At 35.7% G+C, this 23,691-nt stretch overlaps 1 protein-coding gene across 1 annotated transcript in view; it reads right to left on the reverse strand.

Moving 5' to 3' along the window:
- Positions 1-23,691, reverse strand: part of LOC123559779 (uncharacterized) — a 309,468-nt gene that overhangs the window by 24,269 nt on the left and 261,508 nt on the right. Inside the window, exons 16-27 of the mRNA XM_053516694.1 lie at positions 18,726-18,866; positions 18,003-18,125; positions 15,548-15,601; positions 13,793-13,846; positions 9,887-9,931; positions 6,499-6,552; positions 5,873-5,935; positions 5,139-5,249; positions 2,902-3,054; positions 1,763-1,903; positions 1,171-1,326; positions 658-702 (exon numbers count right to left, since the gene is read on the reverse strand). Of these exons, the coding sequence (XP_053372669.1) occupies positions 658-702; positions 1,171-1,326; positions 1,763-1,903; positions 2,902-3,054; positions 5,139-5,249; positions 5,873-5,935; positions 6,499-6,552; positions 9,887-9,931; positions 13,793-13,846; positions 15,548-15,601; positions 18,003-18,125; positions 18,726-18,866 (1,140 nt within the window). The remainder of the gene's footprint in view (positions 1-657; positions 703-1,170; positions 1,327-1,762; positions 1,904-2,901; positions 3,055-5,138; positions 5,250-5,872; positions 5,936-6,498; positions 6,553-9,886; positions 9,932-13,792; positions 13,847-15,547; positions 15,602-18,002; positions 18,126-18,725; positions 18,867-23,691) is intronic.

The following is a 23,691-nucleotide window of genomic DNA, read 5'->3' on the forward strand; positions in this document are numbered from 1 at the left end:
ACAACGGAAGATTACATATGATGAATCGGCGTTCCAGTTACAAGGAGAGACGTGCGGTACCGACGCACCTCAAACCCACGACGTTCTAGCTGTAACTGGGTCAAGAGTAGCTCACTCTAAGCAACGGAACATAAGAATGTCAGTGCGAATGAAGACCAACATAACACTATAAAACATTACAGATATAACCAACACGAGAAATACAACTGCAAGGAACGTCCGCGAGACAGTGGACCATGGAGTTCGGCTATGAGGGCGTTCCGTAAACATCTATATCTGGATACAGCACAATCAGTACAGCAAACATCTAACTCGCCAATAAACTTCGCTGGTAAGTAAGTATACATAAAGTTAATCACCATCATCGTTCGAACGCCTTGTTTCTCGGAAATTTGCTAGATAAGGCACATTTATTTACATTTTCCATTTCTGATTTTACTGAATACAGTCAAACATGTGTTAAAAACCAACTCTGAACAGAGACAACCTGTCTCTAAAGACCACATGTTTTGTTTCCCATTTTAACATTTACCGTGTATTTTACCCTGAAATAAAGACCACCTCCCAACAAAGACCACATTTTGGCTTTCCCAAGGGAGGTCTTTGTAGACTGGTTTGACTGTATTTACTTACTCCTTACATAGACTATTGTGTTACCTGAACTTGATGTCTTCTTATTTCCTTCTACGACTGGTTGTCTTCCTATTTACAACATAAACATTAAAGATTATAGTTAACAAAACATAGGTTACACATTTAATATGAATGAAATTAGTGAAGATGGTACTGCGGTTTCTTTTAAGCCTAAGATATGCCTTTGAAATACCCGGTATTACAAACCAATCCAAAGAAGATGTGATTCTGTACGTTTGATAAAATCCATGTACTATGTTATACAAGAATCTTCTTACAACTGTCTTATAAAGTCTACACCTGAATCAGTAAGGATGCCTTTTGGTAACATAGAACGCAATCAAGCTGTATATTAACACACTCGGAAGGTAACGATACATGCAACACCCTTTACGCCCAAAGATATTAATCGTGCTCATTTCTGAATTGCGTAACACTATTTCTGTAAAGCAAAAGTATGCAAAGAACTTTGACACAGATGTCATCACTATATTCATGCAGATCGGTCTTTTATGTTGCACAGGACAGTGTTAGTACCTTTAGAAATGTCGGCAAAGTTTTTGTCCTGGAAGTTGACTTTACAAAATCCGGGCCCATCGTCATATCTTCCGTACTCGTTACACAAACAAATGACACCGCTTTCGGCAGTCTGGGTACAGGAAGTTTCCCCATCAGGAACGATAGACTTGTAATCTAAATTCAAATATTGAAGTATTTAAAAGTACAAATTTAACGTTTAAAGACACAACTTCAAGTACTTAAGCTATGTGTTTTGGGTTGATGGTGTCTCGCACCACTGCCAGTCATTTAAATGCCAGTATACACATTATTATTGCCTGTAAATGTGCAAGTCCTAAGAATTGATGCTTAAGGTGCTATTGAATGCATATGTTCACCGACACATTTGGTTTACCTCACCTGTATGTTTTATTCTTGTTTTAACACTATATTTACATCACAGGTCAGCGGACACATGCAGTATTTACATCGTCTTCTACTAAGCGTGCAGGATAAATGCGAGGTCGGTTAGCCACAAAAAAGATCTAATCTTTCATGGTAGGTTATTACATCAAAATGTAATTGGTAACTAGATTTATAATTATGCAAACTATGAACTATGTTTAAAAACCTTCTTGACAGTTATCTCCCCTTCTGTGGCCTGCCGGACACTGACATGTCATCTGCATTTTATTTTCATCTTGAGCATAATTAACGCATTGTTGATCAGGACTACATGAATGCTTTCCACTTTTGCACAATTTTTGTCTGTCTGAAATATAGTATCTGTATCACATTAGAAACAAATTAAATTATTTGACTGTATTTATATTAAAAGACAATTTATGTTTGCACATTTCTTGTCTATCTGAAGTATTGTAAAGGGAAATATTGCATTCTTATACTTTATGATATAACGGTAATATGTCACAGAATTTAACTTACTTGTCTTCCATCTAGAATCGTTACAAATTAAAGTATACACATTCAAACGTATATCTCTTTATCTAAGCAGAAAAGACTACATAGTATATATTTTAATGACAGTCAAGATACTAATTACATACCTTGTACCAACACTTTAAAAAAAGATAAAAAAACTTAAAAAATTAGCGCTATAAACATATTATTTGTGTTTTAACTTCCTGTTTAAGGGTTGTTGCTGATGATTCCATGAATAAAGATCCTGGTGTAATATAACATCTGTATAATTACACGGTAGCGAGTCACTAATCACCATGATACGCCGAAAAAATTATAGCAGGCTTTCAAATCAATATACTGATGTTATATGAATGTTACCATAAGAAACTCCTATGGAAGTACTGAACACAACTCTTCAAAAATAATAACAGTCAGTCTCGTTTTTCTTTTCATGTGAGTAATGTAAGGTACAATAGCTTATCAAATAAACAACAGGCTCCGTTTAACGAGTCGAATACAAAGTCCCTACCACTGGACTTAGTGCAACTATAATACAAAGTCCCTACCACTGGACTTAGTGCAACTATAATACAAAGTCCCTACCACTGGACTTAGTGCAACTATAATACAAAGTCCCTACCACTGGACTTAGTGCAACTATAACACAAAGTTCCTACCACTGGACTTAGTGCAACTATAATACAAAGAGTGCAAAATAACCAGAGACGTCACGATTGCAGCTATTTCTCACTATTTTAATACAAATCCGAAACAACACTTTCTATAAAACTATAAAAATATCTTATCTTTAAAATATCTATAAACTTCTAAAACATTATCACTTACGTTTCTTTGCCTTTTTATAGTAACATATCGATGTAGGTATTTTCTTCATTGTCTTGTATTTCCACAATGTACAAATACAGCGAGCTGTTCCATCCGGTAAACCAATGCATTCAAGCTTTCTTTCCTCCGTACAAGATGAGCAAGGGTAAGACTCTTGTAAATAAAGAAAGAATGAATTTTTTTGGTTAATATATAAAATTTCAAGTATGCGCATATTATAAGTTACAAGTACGGTTTGCAAAGTAGAATTCTGGAGCTGTAAGATACATTCAAAGGACATGTTTCATTTGCCGCATCATCAGGCTTTCAAGTGACCTTTGATGAAAAAGTAGGAGAAAAGTAGGAGCCTCTGATATAAAAAAAAGGAGGAGAAAAGTAGGAATCTGATGATAAATAGTAGGAACTTATGATAACAAACTCGCCAGTTTTAGAACAAAAGCATCACCGGCGAAGTGCATAGCGCCAAGATGGGGTAGGTATGGGAGGGGGGCCTCTGTCCAATTGGGGGAGGGATGAGTGGGGTCTCCCCCTGAATGTTTTTGATATAATGTCTAAGTTCTGAAGTACTGGGGGAGTACTCCCCTCCTTTTATGGGTGGGGGCCAGGGGGCTGTCCCCCTGGAAAATATTGAAATACAGGTATGAAATGATGGGGCTCTGGTGCATTTTTTGTCTAAATTTTGAAGTATGGGAGGAGGTATCCCAGTCCTTTTAGTGGGGTCAGAGGGCTCTCCCCCTGGAAAATTTTTAAATACAGGTACAAAAAGGTTGCCTCTGGTGCATTTTATGGTCTAAATTTTAGGTATGGGAAGAGGTATCCTAGTCTTTTTAGAGGGGTCAGGGGGCTCTCCCCCTGGAAAATTTTGAAATACAAGTACGAATTTGGTGGGCTGTGGTGCAATTTTTTATCTTAATTTTGAGGTACTGGGAGGGGTACTTTCTTAGTTTTAGGGGGGTCAGTGTGTTCTCCCCCTGGTCTAAATTTTGAGAAATGATTAATCCTTAGCCAAAATAGTTGGGTGCAACTTTAATGAGTATAGGTCACTTCTCAGCAAACTGGGGGGGGGGGGGGGGGGGGGCATGGGCACCCTCTTTCCAGCCCTGGATCTGGGCCTGAATCTTGTACATTTACTCACAATTACACAGCAGCACAATATATAAGGTATTTCTATTATCATGAGGTCCCCATTGTACATAGCTACCTGCAACCTCTTATGCTCCAATACCAAGGTCAGTAATCAACTCAAATAATGAACTGTCACCAGGTTTCTGCATGCATAAGGGGTCACCAGCAGCATATCAAAAGTCTCTACGGCCTCACCAGTACACCATCAGTCCTTACATTATGTAACAAAATTCATTATACAAATAGACTAACAACATTTGTTAACATATTTTTTCTTCTTTAGATAAAAAAGTAGGAATAGTAGTTTTTTCAAAAAAAGTAGGAAAAAGTAGGAACAGACCTAAAAGTAGGAAAAGTAGGAAAAAGTAGGACTACTTGAAAGCCTGCATCATTGTAAATTTGTGTCGCTTCTATGCTTGCTGTATTTTATAGGTAACTGTAAATTATTACGAATGAAATATTCATCATATTGCAATGTACCGTATTTGTGACGTAATGCTTGTGATGAAATAATGCACGGAGGGGCACCGTGGGTCTTCCTCCTCCGTTAAAGATGGATAACCGCCAACAAAAACAAAAACAAAAATACTCTGATTATTTTTTTCCTTTGAAAGCATCTGCACTAACTCCAAAATTATTAACAAATAAAAGCAAATGTCCACAAATTGTCAAAGATATAAAAAAATTCAGGAACATCGAAGCTGAAAAAAAAAATCTCAATAAATCAGATTTAAGACAACGTGGTTGTTTATAGTTAAAAGAGACAAAATCACCCACAAAAAAGCTATGGAAGTTCCCATTTGATCTTTGACCTCCGAAAATGATCACTGTCTTTGACCAAAGGCGGCTAAAATTTGCGTAAATATGCAATATTCATACACATCTTATTAAAACTACAGAAAAGGAATCGACAAAAAATTCTTAGTAGGTTTCTGATTTTAAAATTAGGCAAATATATCGAAAAAATATACAAATTACTATTTTACCATTTGAAAGAATCAAAGCTTGTTTCTGTCATACTGATATTCTTGATCAATTCAATTTAAGGAAATTTACAAGTATGACTTTCATATAAATGCTTATAACAAAAAATGAAAGAAAGGTATATATACTTTTCTCACATCTTGGTCCAGTCTGGAACATTGGACAAGAACAAAAGAATCCAACTTTGTTTCCCACTTCGTGGCAGGAGCCCTTTTTACATGTACCTTTAGAACACACACCTAGAAATTAGATTAAATACTTGTTTCAAATTTGAAATTAGTTTATTAACAGAAAAACAAAAAACTTTTTTATAAAATGCGTCATCCAATCCATACGACCACTTTCTTTCAGTATTCTTCAATAGTCGCATATTTGTCCCGATAAAACTTTCAAAAATTCGAAATAAAGAATTCTAAAACCATTTAGTATGTAATGTTTCATTACATTTCCTACGATGAATGTTTATTCTACATGATATACTTGTTTCAACAAAAACGTGATAATAAGATCGTCGACTTTATAGTTTTGAAAGATGTGGAAATTGTCAGTAATTTCATGTTGTATAAGTGTATTTCACTTCGTTTTATATTGATGATTTGAGCAGCACAATGAGATAACCAACATAGTGCATTTGCATTCGCGTAGTCTGGTCAGGATCCATGCTGTTCGCTAACGAATTCTCTACTGCAATAGGCTTTGAAAGCTAACAGCATGGATCCTGATGGATCCTGACCAGACTGCGCGGATGCAGTCTGGGTAGGATCCATCCTGGTCGCAAATGCACTATGTTGGTTTTTTCATGGTGTGTCTCAATAAATTTTCACAAATGCGTAACACAGAATAGCTGCTGGTAAAATATTACCTGTCTTACTTGAACTTTGTGTCTTTTCAATTTCATCTCGGACTGGTGTTTTATAAAGTGATCCTGGAAAGTAAATAGAAATTCTCAGAAAACCAGGGTTTCATCATTTTCTATTTGTAGTACAAATGTACAACAAATATTTATCTAACAGTGACCTTGACCCCAATGACCATAGACACAATTCTCCACTTTTCTGTCTGATTTATAGATAACTCATGAGATATTCAGTCGAAATAATTTTCTATTTAATGTTACTATCTAAAGTTTTAAGTTCTATGGGTTTTTTCTCGGGCTAATAATCCAAAAAAACTATCAATGACTTCGAGATTCCAGAACTGACGAGAATCTGCAAATTATGAATCAACATTTGAAGAAGATATTTCATTTAACATTTGATTTCATTTCCTTCACTGGTTATTTATCCTTCATGGTATATTGTTTCAACAAAACGTGCCGTGCCGAATTAAATTTGTGGGTTTTAAGTTGCCTTTTTTATGTATATTTCGTCTACCTTTACCTTTATTCGTTTAAAATTGACTATTTCACTCATGTCAAGCGGCGTAACACGGTATTATTTTAGCTGCTGATAATTCTAATATTAAATATAGCATGGAAGTATGTCTTACCTGAACTTTTGGGCTTTTCATTTTCATCTCGGGCTGGTGTCTTACGAAGTTGTCCTGGGGAAAAAATTAAAATGAACAAGTTCACCGATAACAAAGTTGTTTTAACGTTTTCTATTTCTGGTGGAACAGACCTTGATTAAGCAGTGACCGTGACCGAAGTGGATTTTTTTCAGCCTTTCGCTAGTCATAGTAACTGGTACACGTTTTCTTGGATCAGAAAATATATAGTATGTCTATAGATTTTGTAATTCTCAGCAAGTAATAATCCCGTGACTCCTAGAGGGTATGACATAATGACATGAACTTTCTCAGTTTCTAATCTTTTTTTTCAACTATAAATATCAAAGAAAAAAACTGTCAATGATTCGAATTCCACAGCTAAAACAAATCACATTTTATAGAATTTCAAAACCAACGATATCCTGCAAACAGTGACTGAATATACATAATAGATTCCATGATACAGTCGATTTATTAACTAACATATGGGCAAACATTCTACTTATAAATTTGAACCTGCACGAGAAATTGAGCCAGGCTGTCCGAGCAGTATATCCACTGGCACCAGACCAGAAAGAAAATGCCTCTGTACGTGTTATACCCTACCCCTAGGCATGGTCATGAACGGGTATATTTCTCACTTAAAACGCGCAGACCGGTGAATGCGAACCTAGTATATTGAACAAGCGATAATTTATCTTTCATCGTGCACCAGTCACATTGTCTCAAGATGCTCCACATATTTTATGCTTTCGTCAACGTTACAGAAAAAACTTGCGTGAACTCCTCTAATGAACATCCGGTCTAGAGGTCACAGCAGTGTGCACATGTTATGTGAAATGTGAACAAACAAAAACAGAATGCAAAATATTCACAGTTATACAATAAAACTCGAAATGATGAATGAAATTCATCTTGTATATGATTTTGAATTTGAAATTATACATTTGTAGACAATCACATCTGTTCTGTTCACTTCATTCATTTTGCACATTTATGCTGCATATGCACATATATGTTATATCACACTTTAAGATAGTTGTTGTGATTTATTCTATATAAAATTTCCAATGGCTGCAGCACACACCAGGACCCATTTCAAATGTCTGTAACCTACATTTTCAAGAAGAGTATTGTCAATGCTAAATAACAATCAAAAGAAAAGTGGGGGTTATGTTTGATGCAAGAAAAATAATTTCAGTCAAACACACAAACTGCAAAATCAGCTAAAAGCTGAGACCCCAAATTACACTAGTGGTGTATGATCAAAGTTACCATGAACAATTTTGTCATGTTGTTATTTCATTATGAAAATGCTACCTACATGTCAAGCATAGATCTGTCACGTGATTTTAGCAAAAAAAAAATGCAAAGAAATTAAGGAAAATAGCTCTACAGAGCAAAACAAAAATACTGAGAACTATTTGTATCCGCCATTATGCGACTACCATTTTTTTCGCGCCATTTTTCTATTTAGAGTATGTATGCCTATAAAAGGTTAGTTTAGTTTATACTTATTTGTTTTAGCTCGATTGTGATGAAAGCTTCAAGCTTATTGAAACCACTCTCGAGTCCGCTTCCTGGAATAAAAAACAGTACTGGTGTCATATGAGAAGTCATGTTCGTGACCCCAGTGGGGCTCGAACCCACGACCCCTGGATTGAGCGACCGACACCTTACCCACTAGACCACAGCTCCTCTTTATAACACACTAAATAGTTGTTGTTCTTTATTCCATATAAAGTTGACCTATTTCCAATGACCGCAGCACACATCAGGACCCATTTTAAATGTCTGTAACCTACATTTTCTTGAAGAGTATTGTCAGTGCTAAATAAAAATCAAAAGAAAATTGGGAGTCATGTTTGATGCAAGAAAAATTATTTCAGTCAAACACACAAACTGCAAAATCAGCTAAAAATATGAGACCCCAAATTACACTGGTGGTGTATGATCTAAGTTTCCATGAACAATTTTGTCATGTCATTATTTCATTATGAAAATGCTACCTACATGTCAAGCATAGATCTGTCACGTGATTTTAGCAAAAAAAAAATAGAAAAAATAAGGAAAATAGCTCTACAGAGCAAAAATACTGAAAACTATTTGTATCCTACCATTTCTTTCGCGCCATTTTTCTATTTAGTGTCTGTATGCCTAGCGTACACGTGTAGTAAAATGACGACAGACATATATTTTCACATCAGCCAATCAGAATGGTTTAGTAATCTAGACTGGAACTTCACCAGGGAAGTTCAAGTTTTTGTGTAACATTGAAAAACTATAAACTACGCGTTGTTTTTCTAAGATAAGAAGTATTGAAGAAATGTGACCGGTACACAATGAAAGATAAATTATCGCGTGTTTAATATCCATAGTACACATTTGCCGAACTGCGTGGTTTAGGTATGTAATGCGCGATTGAAATGGGTTAGTATATTTTCCAGTTCATGACCATGGTTCTTATAGAATACCTAGGGGTAGGGTAAACATGTACAGAGGCATTTTCTTTCTGGTCTGGTGCCAGTGAGAGATGTATATACCAGTCATGAAATTTCTTCACACAGTTTCTGTCAACACTAAAAGCAGTTCTGCTAATATGTAGTTCATCAACAACCCGCTTTTTAGCTATGATAAATGATTTTTAAGCTATGATTAGCGGACATGTTTATACAAGTACGTAATTAATAGATATAAGATATAGATATTTTGGTATTACGGCTCACTGAAATCACATCCCATTATCATATCAATGTCTCGTTTCACTTGAAGATTTTCTTTTGCATCTATTAAGTTGGTACCTCTGTGATAACCCCTTGAATCGACACTGGGACAACATCAATGGAGTATCTCCGCTAAAGCCATCATGACTAAACTTGTTTGGTTTTTTCAGCGACGTATTTTTGTGGACAACGGAAGATTACATAATTATGATGAATCGGCGTTCCAGTTACAAGGAGAGACGTGCGGTACCGACGCACCTCAAACCCATGGCGTTCTAGCTGTAACTGGGTCAAGAGTAGCTCACTCTAAGCAACGGAACATAAGAATGTCAGTGCGAATAAAGACCAACATAACACTATTAAAACATTACAGATAAAACCAACACGAGAAATAAAACTGCAAGGAACGTCCGCGAGGCAGTGGTCCACAGTGGACCACGGATTTAGGCTTTGACATCTATATCTAGATACAGCATAATCAGCACAGCAAGCATCTAACTCGCCAATAAACTTCGCTGGTAAGTAAGTATACATAAAGTTAATCACCGCCATCGTTCGAACGCCTTGTTTCTCGGAAATTTGCTAGATATGGCACATTTATTTACATTTTCCATTTCTGATTTTATTGAATATTTACTTACTCCTTACATAGACTATTGTGTTACCTGAACTTGATGTCTTCTTATCTCCTTCTTTGACTGGTTGTCGTCCTATTTACAACATAAACATTAAAGATTATTGTTAACAAAACATAGGTTACAGATTTAATATAAATAAAATTAATGAAGATGGTACTGCGGTTTCTTTTAAGCCGAAGATATGCCTTTGAAATACCCGGTATTACAAACCAAACCAAGGAAGATGTGATTCTGTACGTTTGATAAAATCCATGTAAGTTATACAAGAATCTTCTTACAACTGTCTTATAAAGCCTACACCTGAATCCGTAAGGATACCTTTTGGAAACATAGAACGCAATCAAGCTATATATTAACATACTCCCGTTACTGGGAAGGTAACGATACATTGTCAGAATAATTTGTATATTTGATATATTGATAACGTAACATATAAGCACAGATAGTGCTTGACTCCCTTTTCAAGTTGTCATTGCTATAATTATTGTTGAATTGCTGTAAATAATAAGAATTTGGATCATTTGGGGCTGATTTGGGTTCATTATATGGATAGCTGGATCCCAGCACCACATATGTCATATACAAAAGTTAAAGGGAACCAGATATTTGATATGTTTAAATTTGGACCAATCAGAAACAAATTCTATAAATAGCACGCCTGCTGAGGTATAAATAGGTAGATGGATGACAGAGAGGGCATTCGGTATCCAGCGGTTGGAGAAGACACATCGAGGATTCAACTAATAATTTATCCCAGTACCTTGATAAGGAGATTATTGTAACTACCCTGTCAGGGCGGACAAATCAAGAAGACTTTGGAAGTTCATAGACTAAAGAAGCGTTGCAGAATTTCCATAAGGTTTCAAGCTGTAGGGCCAGCGCATAGGAGTTTTACCTTAAAGGTAACTGAATGCTATAGATGATAGCAAATAGGCTGAGCATCGGGAAGCTGAGACAGAGACCCAGAGTTTGGTAATCTACTGAGATAGTAGGAGAGTTCCAGCTTACAGACGGTTCAGCGTTATTGGCGAAGTACAGCCAAGGCATTGGGGATATACCTATATGGTAGTTGAATGCTACATGTGATAGCATATAGGTGCTGAGCATCCAGGAGTCAGGACATTCATATAGAGTTCTAACTTCAATTAAGAGGACAGAGGCCGAGCATCTTTGCGATAGGACTCGTATGTTGTTGATTCAAAGACACTAGAGAGTTTGAGATTTCAACCTTCGCCTTCCCCTTCAACGTCTCTTGCGAAGTTAACGTATGAAGTTGAAGTTTGATTAAAATTCCTTGAGATTTCAAAATACAGAATGAACCTTACTTCTTTTAATCCGCCCATTCAATTTATCCGTAATTATGATCGTTTTTTTTTTTTTCGTGCATTTTGATATCAATTGTCCGAAAGGGCAGGACTTTTACAAGAGGTTTTAAAAAAGAAAATTAAATAAAAACATTTCAATTAATATAATCATCGCATGGATAGCAGTGCGATTACGATAAAAAAAAACAACAACAACAACAAAAAAACCAAAAAAAAAACCGAAACAATGTGAACAATGTAAAAACTCGTTGGTGTTGCTCCGAACATTTAGGTTTTATTTTTTTTTCAGTGCTTGACTGAATTAGAGCTTTGCCATTAAAAATATTCCAAGTTAGAAAGGGACATACCTCTGTCAAAATTCAAATCAGAGTTATGGGAATTGTATCTCCTGGTGTAAACTTTGATAGTAAATAAACATTTTGAGTTTCAAGTCAAAAGCTTTAATAGAAACAGAGATATTTGACTTTATAAAAAAAAATAACAAACTATAAGTTAAAAAGGGGCATAATTCTGTCGAAATTCAATTCAGAGTTATGGGAATTGTTTCTCCTGGTGTAGACATTGATAGTAAATAGCCATTTTAAGTTTCAAGTTAGTAGCTTTGATAGTAACAGAGATAATTGACTTTATCAAAAACTTAAACAAACTCCGACGCCGACGCCAACACCGGGGCGAGTGCAATAGCTATAATGTTTCTTCGAAAAGTCGAGCTAATAATCATAACAACGTCTTCTATAGTTGATGGTGTTCTTCAAAGATAATACAGTTAATATTTTTTAAACAAAAACATGAGACACCAACTATTACAAATGAATTTCTCGATATACTTTGAAGTTAAGTTAAATATATGCGATAAAGGCATGACCATAAAATATAAAGGACAGATTCATCCGTCATGCTGTTGACTAGTATTTCATAGTTTTTCTTAAAGGTTTTTTTTTCTCACTTTGAATTGCTACTTTGTACATCGAATTCCTTAAAAGACGCGTTTTACTTGTAGACTCTCATAAACAATGTACCTGATGAAAATCTAACCTTTTAAGAGAGTATGTTGATAACATATACACAATTTATGAATACATTTAACAAGCGATTTGAAACAAATGTAAGATACTCTCGTGATATCATACGTTTTGGCATCATGACACTCTATGACTCTGTATGATGCCAAACTCTCAGACAGCACAATATAATGGTGCCAAGTCACCAATTGTTTAGCGAAACAGTCAAGACATGTTAGGTGGAGACAAAAATTGTCGCACAAAATAACATGTGGGCATATACACTTATTTATTTGAGTAAACTATTTCATAAGTAAAGCATGTGCAGATCCAGAAAGTGTCCAACAGAAACGGACTGATTTTATTTGGAAGTGAAAATAAAATGTTCCACCAAATGATAATCGCGCGTTATTATTCGTTTTTCAAGTAAAATGACTGTCATGCCATGTGCCTCCATCCAAATTTCAGTCTTTGACGCCGAGTATGTAGACAGAGTAGATGTAAAAAGACTGAAGTTTTGACTTTCGTGATATCACATCTTCGGACGTTCAAAACTTCACTTCATACGACAAAAAGGCCCATCTTGTATAATCGATACCGCCTGTGGACACAAATATGCCGTAGAAGTTAGAGTTTGAACAAAATCTCAAAGTTTCTCAAAATCAGTTGATAACTTCATACTTCCAGGTTCAATTCAATGTATTCAGTTAAAATCATTAGCCATACAAAACTTCATTATTCTTATACTTATCGACAGTGTTTCGCATCAAATTTAGTCTAATTATACATATGGATACTCGAATAACTTAATCAGCAGAAATCATGAAACTAAGCTTTTTATTTCACATAGTAATAAAGAGAAGTCTTAAGCTTACTTGATATTACAAGTAAAACTTTAGTAGCAACGTCTGATAAAAATAAAATACACGCATATCCGTGACGTTTTACCCCAAATATATATGAGAGACGTTGAAGGGGAAGGCGAAGGTTGAAATCTCAAACTCTCTATTGTCTGACGGGAACTTCAACAAAAAGACCAGTCAAGTATAGAGTCTCCAGCCTATAGGAGTTTGAGCAAATTATTGTTAATTGAAGATTGTTAGTTTGAAAGATTTAGTGATTAGCCTGATCCCTGAAATTATTGAGCTCACAATTGAAATCATTTAAGAATCATTGGTACACGAATCATTCAGGCAAGGGAGCCAGACGAAAATCTTATATACGAGATATTTGTTCCCGCCAGCTTTACGTTTTAACAAAGGACATTCTACATCGTTTGTCAGCTAGTCTAAGACATAGTCACCTTAGCGACTGGACCCATTTCATTGTTCAAGATGCTAAATGCGTAGGCACTTCCCTGGGTCATATAACTCGTATCCTGAGATACATGCAACACCATTTACGCCCAAAGATATTAATCGTGCTCATTTCTTAATTGCGTAACACTATTTTTGTAAAGCAAAACTATGCAAAGAACTTTGACACAGATGTCATCACCATAATCATGCAGATCGGTCTTTTATGTTAAGCAGGACAATTAGCTGTTGTAGGAATAAAAAGCAAGATATCTAGAATTCAGTTCTAACATATCTAGGTGGTAATTTTACCTGCACTTGTTTTCTTTTTAGTTTCACTCTGGACCAAAGGTTTACTTAGTCCTCCTGGAAAATAATATAACAGTCAAATTATCTTAAAAGATCATAAAAAATTGCCACTGATTTTGTTTTTCTTCTATCTTAATATTTCAAACGGACATAGAATGGGATTTTTTTCACATATATATAACACTGAAATGTGTATGAGACACGCTATATTTGAAAATGTGAAAAATACGAACTTCTATTTCATAAGCGTGTAGAAAAATGTGATCTTGTGATCTGAAACACTGCACTACTGGCAACTTAAATACTGACTGTATCTCAGTTTTGTCAACAATCATTAAACTGTAATTACAAAATCTTTAAACTGGTTTATTAGATTTTTGCCAGGTAATAGATTTGAACAGATGTTTGTGTTCACTAAGGGACCAGCATATAAAAATGTTTTCTGATTATAACAGATGTCTGGCCGACTTTTTGGAGAGGTGGGGGAGGCTTGGGGCGGGCCCGGATCCGAGTCTGTGTAATTAAACAAAAAAGTATAAGCGAGAGTCTAAATGAAGATTAGCTTATTCAAATGATTTCCCTCGTTAAATAAAGGCTTTAAATTAAGATATTCGTTTTTCCAGGAAGCGGACTCGAGAGTGGTTCCAATAAGCTTTAAGTTTTCATCACAATCGAGCTAAAACAAATTAGTATAAGCTATAAGAGAAGCTCACCTCCAAGAACAGAAAAAACGTGCTTTATTATCTAAGAATGTCAGTAACCGACAAAATACCATAAAAGTCATTACAAAAATAACCAACACGGGGAATATAACTACAAGGAACGTCCGCGAGACAGTGGTCCACAGTGGACCACGGAGTTAGGCTTTGAGGGCGTTCCGTAAACATCTATATCTAGATACAGCATAATCAGCACAGCAAGCATCTAACTCGCCAATATACTTCGCTGGTAAGTAAGTATAAATAAAGTTAATCACCGTCATCGTTCGAACGCCTTCTTTCTCGGAAATTTGCTAGATATGGCTCGTTTATTTACATTTTCCATTTCTGATTTTATTGAACAGAGACTATTGTGTTACCTGAACTTGATGCCTTCTCATTTCCTTCTAAGACTGGTTGTCTTCCTATTTACAACATAAACATTAAAGGTCATTGTTAACAAAACATAGGTAACAAAATTAATATGAATGAAATTAGTGAAGATGGCACAGCGATTTCTTTTAAGCAGAAGTTATGCCTTTGAAATATTACAAACCAATCCAAGGAAGATGTGATTCTGATGCTTATGTGTGTACGTTTGATAAAACCCCTGTAAGTTATATTAGAATCGTCTTACAACTGTCTAATAATGTTTACACCCGAATCCGTATACGGAGATCTTTTGGAAGCATAGAACGCGATCAAGCTATATATTAACAGACTCCCGTTACTGGGAAGTTGACGATACATGCAACACCCTTTACGCCCAAAGATATTAATCGTGCTAATTTCTTAATTGCATAACACTATTTCTGTAAAGCAAACAATAATAATAATAATAAATTCTTTATTTACAGAGGGTTAGACTCATTAAGTTTCATACATAACTATGCAAAGAACTTTGACACAGATGTCATCACCATAATCACGCCTATCGGTAATCTATCCACGTCGTTTATGAATGAAACTCTTTTACGTTGAGCAGAACAATTAGCTGTTGAAGGAATAAAAAGCAAGATATCTAGAATTTAGTTCTTACATATCTAGGTGGTAATTTTACCTGCACTTATTTTCTTTTTAGTTTCACTCTGGACCAAAGGTTTGCTTAGTCCTCCTGCAAAAAATATAAAAGTCAAATTACCTCCAAAGATCATAGAAAATTGTCACTGATTTTGTTTTCCTTTTATCTTAATATTTCAAACGGACATAGAATGGTATTTTTTCATGTATAGATAACACTGAAAAATGTACGAGACATGTTATATTTGAAAATGTGAAGAATACGATCTTATATTTCATAAGCGTGTGGCAACTTAAATACTGATTATATCTCAGCTTTGTCAACAATCATTAAACTGTAGTTACAAAATCTTTAAACTGGTTAATTAGATTTTTGCCAAGTAACAGATGTGTACTGAGTATTACAGATGTTTGTGTTCACTGAGGAACTAGCATATAGATGTGTTCTGAGTATAACAGATGTCTGGCCGACTTAGGGGGAGGGGGGGGGTGGGGGCTGGGGTCACGGGCCCTGGATCCGAGTCTGTGTAATTAGACAAATAATTACTTATACGCGAGAGTCTCAATGAAGATTAGCTTATTCAAATGATTTCCCTCGTAAAATAAGAGCTTTGATTTTATTATTATTATTATATCATTACGATATTGTTCTTATGAAATATTAAACGTATGACAGAGCACAACCTTATCATATCTTCGCTGGGTACACATACAATGAGATGATTGGAATTCTGCATTGTCGTCATGGGATTAATATCAGGTATATCGAATATATATCCTGCATGTAATAATGAGTAGAGTTATAAAAAGAAAATTACAAATGAAAAAAAAAACTGTTAAAAACACTTGATCTGATATGGTCATTATCAAAAACTGTTCTTATTATTCTAGTAAGAAATTGCTTTGAATGCCCCCAGACAGCAGTTTATTGTCCGAGGAACAGGGGTATTGAAAATATAATACATTGCTTTGTATATTGTATAGGATGAAAATGTACAAAAATGCACAAAAATGTTGTGCAAAACTGTACAAAATCTCCAAATTTCATTGCTGTAGCTTAAAAAGAAGAAAGTAGGCCAGTAGGTCAAAATCAAGGTCACTGAAAGTCAGTTCAAAGATTTGTGTTCAAAACTGTACAAGTGGTCCAAATTTTATTGCAATATCTTAAAAAATAAGAAAGTAGGTCAGTAGGTAAAGGTTATGGTCAACGGACCATGTAATCACTAAGGGTCATCAACTAGTTATACTTAACAGCATATGAAATATGTTAGAAAATTATTGAAGTTTTTTCCAAAGTAACTCTATTCATATCTGAAACAAACAATCTGAAACAACTAAAGAGCAATAACTTTGTGACAAATCATTTAAATGGAACGTGCTTCACACATACACAACTGCACTTGGTACCAGTGATAACTAATAGGTTTGATAAAAATCTGGCAAATACGGACAGAGAAATAGTGCAGACAATTTTTTCCATATACATATAAAGAAAAAAATTATAAAGGGCCGTAACTTTGTGAAAAATCATCCAAATGGAACCTACTTCGCAAATCCACAACTATGCCTAGTACTAATTATTATTGCAAGGTTTGATGGAAATCAGGAAAATAATTGCTGAGAAATAGCGCGGACATTTTTTTTCCATATATACATATAGAGAAAAAATTAATAACGGGCCAGAACTTCAAAAATCATCTGAAAGGAACCTGCTTTGCACATTCACAACTAGGCTTGATACTGATAATACTAACAAGGTTTGATGAAAATCTGGCAGAAAATTGCTGAGAAATAGCTTGGACATTTTGTTTTTCATATACACATATGAAGAAGAAAAAAATAAAGGGCCACAACTTCGTGTAAAAACATCCGATTGGAACACGCTTCGCATATGCACAACTACGTTTGGTACTGATAATAATTACAAGGTTTGATGGAAATCGGGCCGAAAGTTGCTGAGAAATATCCCGGACAAATTCCGTCTACAGACGGACGGACGGACGGACGGACCGGAATCCAGTATAGCCAGTATAATTAGATATTTGTCATTTTTTCGTGTAGGCGGGGCGCAGTCACGACAACATGACAGCACGACAAATAAAGGGCGCTAACACGACATATTCATACCCGCCAAAACCAAAACTCGACAAGTAAATATGTCGTGTTTACGCCCTCTAAACCTAGTGTTTACGGGTAAAATGTGTCGAGTTTTCGTGTTTTTGCCTCGCCAAAACGAATTGGCAGAAATCAGCCACCACAGTTTCGGTTGCTACAGCCATAACACCAGTTTAAAATCTCAGATTTCGAACGTACATGGCTAACTAGTGTTCATAACTCGCAGCGAAGGTATGCGTTATATTTCTTAAAACTGTGGTGAATTATTATTTCTCGAAGAATATTTATCATAAGGTAAAATAACAACTGCATGCAGTGTTGTTGACAACTTAAAAATTCACTATCTTCTATCTCTGTTAAGGTAACAAATAATTTAGTACCGCTTGACTGCTGTGGTTTACAAAATCCAGGTTGATTCTCATATTTCTGACAGAGACAAATAGGAACTTCTCCTTTTATTTGTGTACAAGAGGCTTGCCCATCAAAAGGAACTCTCTTATAGTCTGTAATGTGAAGAGAAATAAATTGTAAGTGCTATTTATGTTACCATGATTGAATAACAAGTACACCGCCTTGCGGGTGCAGACGCTCATGTAATTTTTTGTCTCTGTATAACAGAAATATTGTCCTCCCCATGATTTTCTAAGTCCAGCTAATACTGGTGAACAAGAGTTGCAAGTTTTAAAACAATAGCTTTGATAATTTAGGAGAAAAGCTGACCTAAACATAAAACTAAACCCGGGAACGCCAACGCCGATCAAATGATGACAATAACTCTTTTTTTCGAAAAATCGGATGGGCTAAAAATTATGATGTAACTTAAATGCATCGAAAATCTACAAGTTTTGACAGACAGAGTATGTCTTGTTAGTATAATCAACAGAAATGTCATCGCTATAAAATAGTGGAAAATAGTAATTATGACCTTAATAGATATATGCTATTTCTTTACTTACAAACAAACCTGTGTCTACATGAACATTCAGTGATTTGTTTTTGAATTTATTGTTTATGTATTTGCTACAAATATGCAATCAGGGGCTCATAGCTGAAGCATGAAAATAAACAGTATCAAAGTTTGATAATAAATTATAAAGAAAAACCTTCTCGACAGTTATCTCCCCTTCTCTGGCCTGCTGGACACTGACATGTCATCTGCATTTTATTTTCATCTTGAGCATAATTAACGCATTCTTGAGCAGGACTACATGAATGTTTTCCAAGTTTGCACAATTTTTGTCTATCTGGAATATAGTATCTCTATCACATTAGAAACATATTAAATTATTTGACGGTGTTTATATTAAAAGAAAGTCAAGAAAAAAAGTTACCTCATGACTTCCCTTCTAAAAGTTTTTCCTTTAAGAAGTAGTTTTAAGCAATACTCTATTTTATATAGTTGCTTTAGATTGGACCGTATCTTGCTTGAAACATCCTTATCAAAAAATGATATGGACAATGATACAGTACTTGGTCAAGATTCACCGTCAAGATTTTGCATTCAGTCCAGTAAAAGAATATTTTAATTATCTACCAATCTGATAGCTTTAATCACTTACGTTTCTTGGCCTTTTTATAGTAACATGTGGAGGTAGGTATTTTCTTCATTTTCTTGTATCTCCACTCTGTACAAATACAGCGAGCTGTTCCATCTGGTAAACCAATACAGTCAACTCTAGCAGTCTTCTCGCAGGAGGAACAAGGGTACGACTCTTAAATGAAATCAATTTGCAATTTTATATTATTTCCTTGACATAGCATATCTCGTTTTTGTACCAAATGGGATAGCCATTATTTACAAAGCATCATGTCTGCTGCAAGCGCTGGTTGTATAGAGAATCCCTCGGTATAGGGGAGACCGGGGCTAGTTGATACACGGGGCTAGTTGTTATATCGCACGTGGTGAGGAATTCCGTCGCAAATGACGTCGTGTAGATTCATTTTAATAAATATCGGGGCGAAGCAGCCATTATGCGCGGCAGTTTTGAAAAATAAGACGAATGCGATTACTTTTATACCAAGATTATTGGTTTGTGTCAACGTAAGTAAGCTTTTTAATTTTTTGTAAAATGAGTTCTGCGCAGTCGACAACAATACATTTAAGCACTGGTATAGCTTAATGACTAATGTATTTACCGATTCTATCAACAGTATTATATGTTTGAATTTTATGCGTGTCACTGTGGCCGGGTTTTAATGTAGGTATGACACATGGGGCTAATTGATACAGTTGCACCCGGGCTATATGATACAGTATCAACTAACCCTATTCAACCTTTATATATATAACCATCTTATCCACATATATTTCATCCAAACATCTAGATCTATTATACAGTTGCACTTAATTTTTTCAAAAAATAATAATGCTGACTTGCATACAAGTGTAGTACTAGTGTGCTGCTGGCTTTGAATTGACATCAGTATGCCTGACAATTGGAAGACAAGTGTGCACCCTCCGACATCCGGAACCTACAAGCTTGTCCAGATTGTCTAGCTTCAGTTGTAATAATGCTACCTTGTTCTTCTCTAAACTGAGGAAAGTGATGGATAAATATCATTTTTCTCCGCATAAAGCTTGGAATGTTGATGAAACTGGAGTAACTGCCGTTCAAAAACCAGGGTATGAAACAGGTTGGGGCTATGACGTCTGGTGAGAGAGGTAGTCTTGTAACATGCTGTGCTGTGAGTGCCTCAGGAAATACTATTTCTCCATTCCTTATTTTCCCAAGAACTCATTTCAAGCAACATTTTGTGCGTGGTGGTTCAGTTGGTTATATTGGCAGTGTCCATCTTTCTGGATGGATGACGGCAGATAATTTCCTTGTATTTCTTTTGTTAGATAACCATTATTCACATATAGCTGTTGACATCCTAAACTTTGCCAAAAGTAATGGTATTGTTATGATGCCGTTCCCTCCACGTACACTGCCACTTGATCGAACTGTATTTGGACTTTAAAGCGCAATGTTGCCACAGCTATGGACGCATGGATGAGATCCAATCCAGGACAATGCCTCACAATTTACAACATTCTGTCAGTTGTAAGAGAAGTCCTCAGTATCAACAAACATCGTCAAAGATTTTGAAGTTTCAGGGATCTGACCACTTAACAAGGAGATTTTTCTGCCTGTTTATTATACTTTGCTACTGCAGCTGCTGGTCCTAATACTGCTGCTGCTGCTGCTACTACTAATGCTGCTGCTACTACTACTACTGCTACTACAGCTCCTACTACTGTTAGTGCTGCTGCTACAGCTACTACTACTGTTGCTACTACTACTGCTCCTACTTCTGCTACTGCTACTGCTGCTGCTGCTGCTGTTGCTACTACTAATGCTATTACTGCCTTTACTGCTGCTACTACTACTGTTGCTAATGTTCTACTGCTGTTGCTACTACTGCTGCTATTACTGCTGCCACTGTTACTTCAACTACTGCTGCTAATGTTCTACTGCTGCTGCTACTGCTACTGTTACTACTGCCCCTACTACTGTTGCTCCTACAACTCCTATTTATGCTACTACTGCTGCTTCTGCAACTACTGCTGCTACTGCTCCTACCACTACTACTGCTGCTACTATTACTGCTACTTCTACTACTGCTGCTGCAACTACTACTACTTCTACTCCTACTACCGCTAGTATTGCTGCTACAGCTACTACTATTGCCGCTACTACTACTGCTCCTACTTCTGCTACTGCTACTACTACTGCTAGTACTGCTGCTACTGCTACTACCACTGCTGCTAATGATACTACTGCTACTACTGCTGCTGCTACTGCTACTACAGCTCCTACTACTGTTAGTGCTGCTGCTACAATTACTACTACTACTGCTCCTACTTCTGCTACTGCTGCTGCTGCTACTACTACTGCTAGTACTCCTGCTACTGCTACTACCACTGCTGCTAATGATACTACTGCTACTGTTACTTTTGCTCCTACTATTGTTGCTCCTACAACTCCTACTTATGCTACTGCCGCTGCTGCTAGCACTACTATTACGACGACGACGACGACGACGATGATGATGATCACAAATGTTTAATACCTACCATTTAAGCTATATACGTAAATTAAGACGACAGACCTATCTGAAAAGCATATACGTGTATCTTACGCAGTTGCATAACAATGAATAGTAAACTGTATCAAATAGCCCCGTCTCATGTAACAAATACCCCCAAGCACGGGGCTAATTGATACACTCAGACCGGCATTTAAAACCATTTGTGTTTCTTTTAAAATGCGTTCTATAACCAAAAGTAGTATTCTTGTTAATAAAGAATTGTTTGTGTTATCATTCTTAAATTGTGTTTCTTCTTATACTGTAAAGCGCGTTTTGAATTAGCAAATATTTAAAAAAAAATGTATCAACTAGGTCACCCCTACGTTGTTACCCACGAAAAACATACATAAATTGGTTAAATTCCTGTTCACACAGGTTTCATGTTCTCCTATAATCTACCAACCGTAAATGGCGACAATCTAAAAAAAACACAAAAAAAAAAAAACAACAGCAAAAAAACTTAAATTCCCAAAGTATTGATACATTTTGAAAAACACTCAATTTGTAAAAGATAAAGTTCCTTCTAACGTACAATTTTCAGATACTACTTGTTAATCAACCTGGCTTTTAAAACACTCCATTATCTATAGATTCAAAGAAAGCCACAGACATTGGTTGCATTAGCCCAAAAATACTTAGATTAGCATCATAGGTCATAGTTGCGACCACGACAGATCTAATCAATACTTGCATGAATTCCCAAAATTAAATGTTTCCTGTTCAGAGGTCGAGGACGAATGATTTCAGATACAATGTCTTTCATCAAATCGTCACAAAGAACATACGCCTCGCTAAGCGGGTAGGCAATATTTTTGCATAAGTATAAATTTATTAAACACATTTTACCTAAGAAATGATATGAATATACTACTACTTCTTCTACTTCTGCTACTAGACATTTGCGAATTAAGTCTACGTGGACTGTGGACACCTAAAACGATAGATTTTTCAATGGGACCGTCTCAACATAATTTGATTATATTATGCGCGGTAGGAAAAAGAGTTTATAACGGCAATAGGATCTGGGTTATTATATCATCACTGTGGGGTAGGTGATATAAATTCGGATGTGCCTGTTTTTAGCTCGACTTTTCGAAGATGCATTCGCTCCGGCGTCGGCGCCGCCGTTTTTTTTTAAAGTTTTAGATAAAGTCAAATATCTCTGTTACTATCAAAGCTATTGACTTGAAACTTATAAAACGTGTATTTCATGGATCGAAGTGACTTGAACTGTTACAGCAGAGTGGTTTATTGCACATCAAATACGGGTTTCAACCTTTCTGTGATGTCAGCGCTTTGATTTAAATATATGTAACTAAGCCCTTTTTGCTTAATTCATTGCTTGAATGTGCTTTTATTTTGTTTTATTTTGCAACTTATTATGTGTGTTATCGTTTATTTTACAGGGCAACCTGGTTTCTACATTATGTAATAGAGCTTTACTCAGTAAGATAACAGAAAACCCATTGAATTATCTTCATTTTGAGACAAACCCATTTACAGGATGCCATTGTCACTGTAAACTAATTTACAAAAGTTAAAAACTTATTAACAACTTATGACTACAAAATAATATATATATAAACGTACCTTTTTCACATCTTGGTCCAGTTCTGAATATAGGACACGAACATAAAAATCCGTCTCTAGCTCCTTCCGTATAGCATATCCCCTTTTTACATGTGCCCTTGGAACACTGACCTGTAGTTTAGCGGGAAAAACAACAAGATTTTGATTGAAAGAGATAACAGGAATGCATTATAGCCGTCATCGATTTTTCCTTTCACGCGGATTCGTTGTCCCAATGTCTAATTTCTATGTCCCATTTTCAAATTTGTTTGACAGTGTGGAATATCACAGTGTTGTTATGTAAACAGTAAATAATACTGGGAATATCCGCCATTAATAATATATGTCCTAATTTCTTAATTATATGTTCCCGTTTCTAATTTGTTCTTATAAAAATCACTCTTGTTATGTAAATTATAACATTTGGCA

The sequence above is a fragment of the Mercenaria mercenaria genome, chromosome 10 (assembly GCF_021730395.1).
Source record: "Mercenaria mercenaria strain notata chromosome 10, MADL_Memer_1, whole genome shotgun sequence".
NCBI classification, from domain to species: Eukaryota; Metazoa; Mollusca; class Bivalvia; order Venerida; family Veneridae; genus Mercenaria; species Mercenaria mercenaria.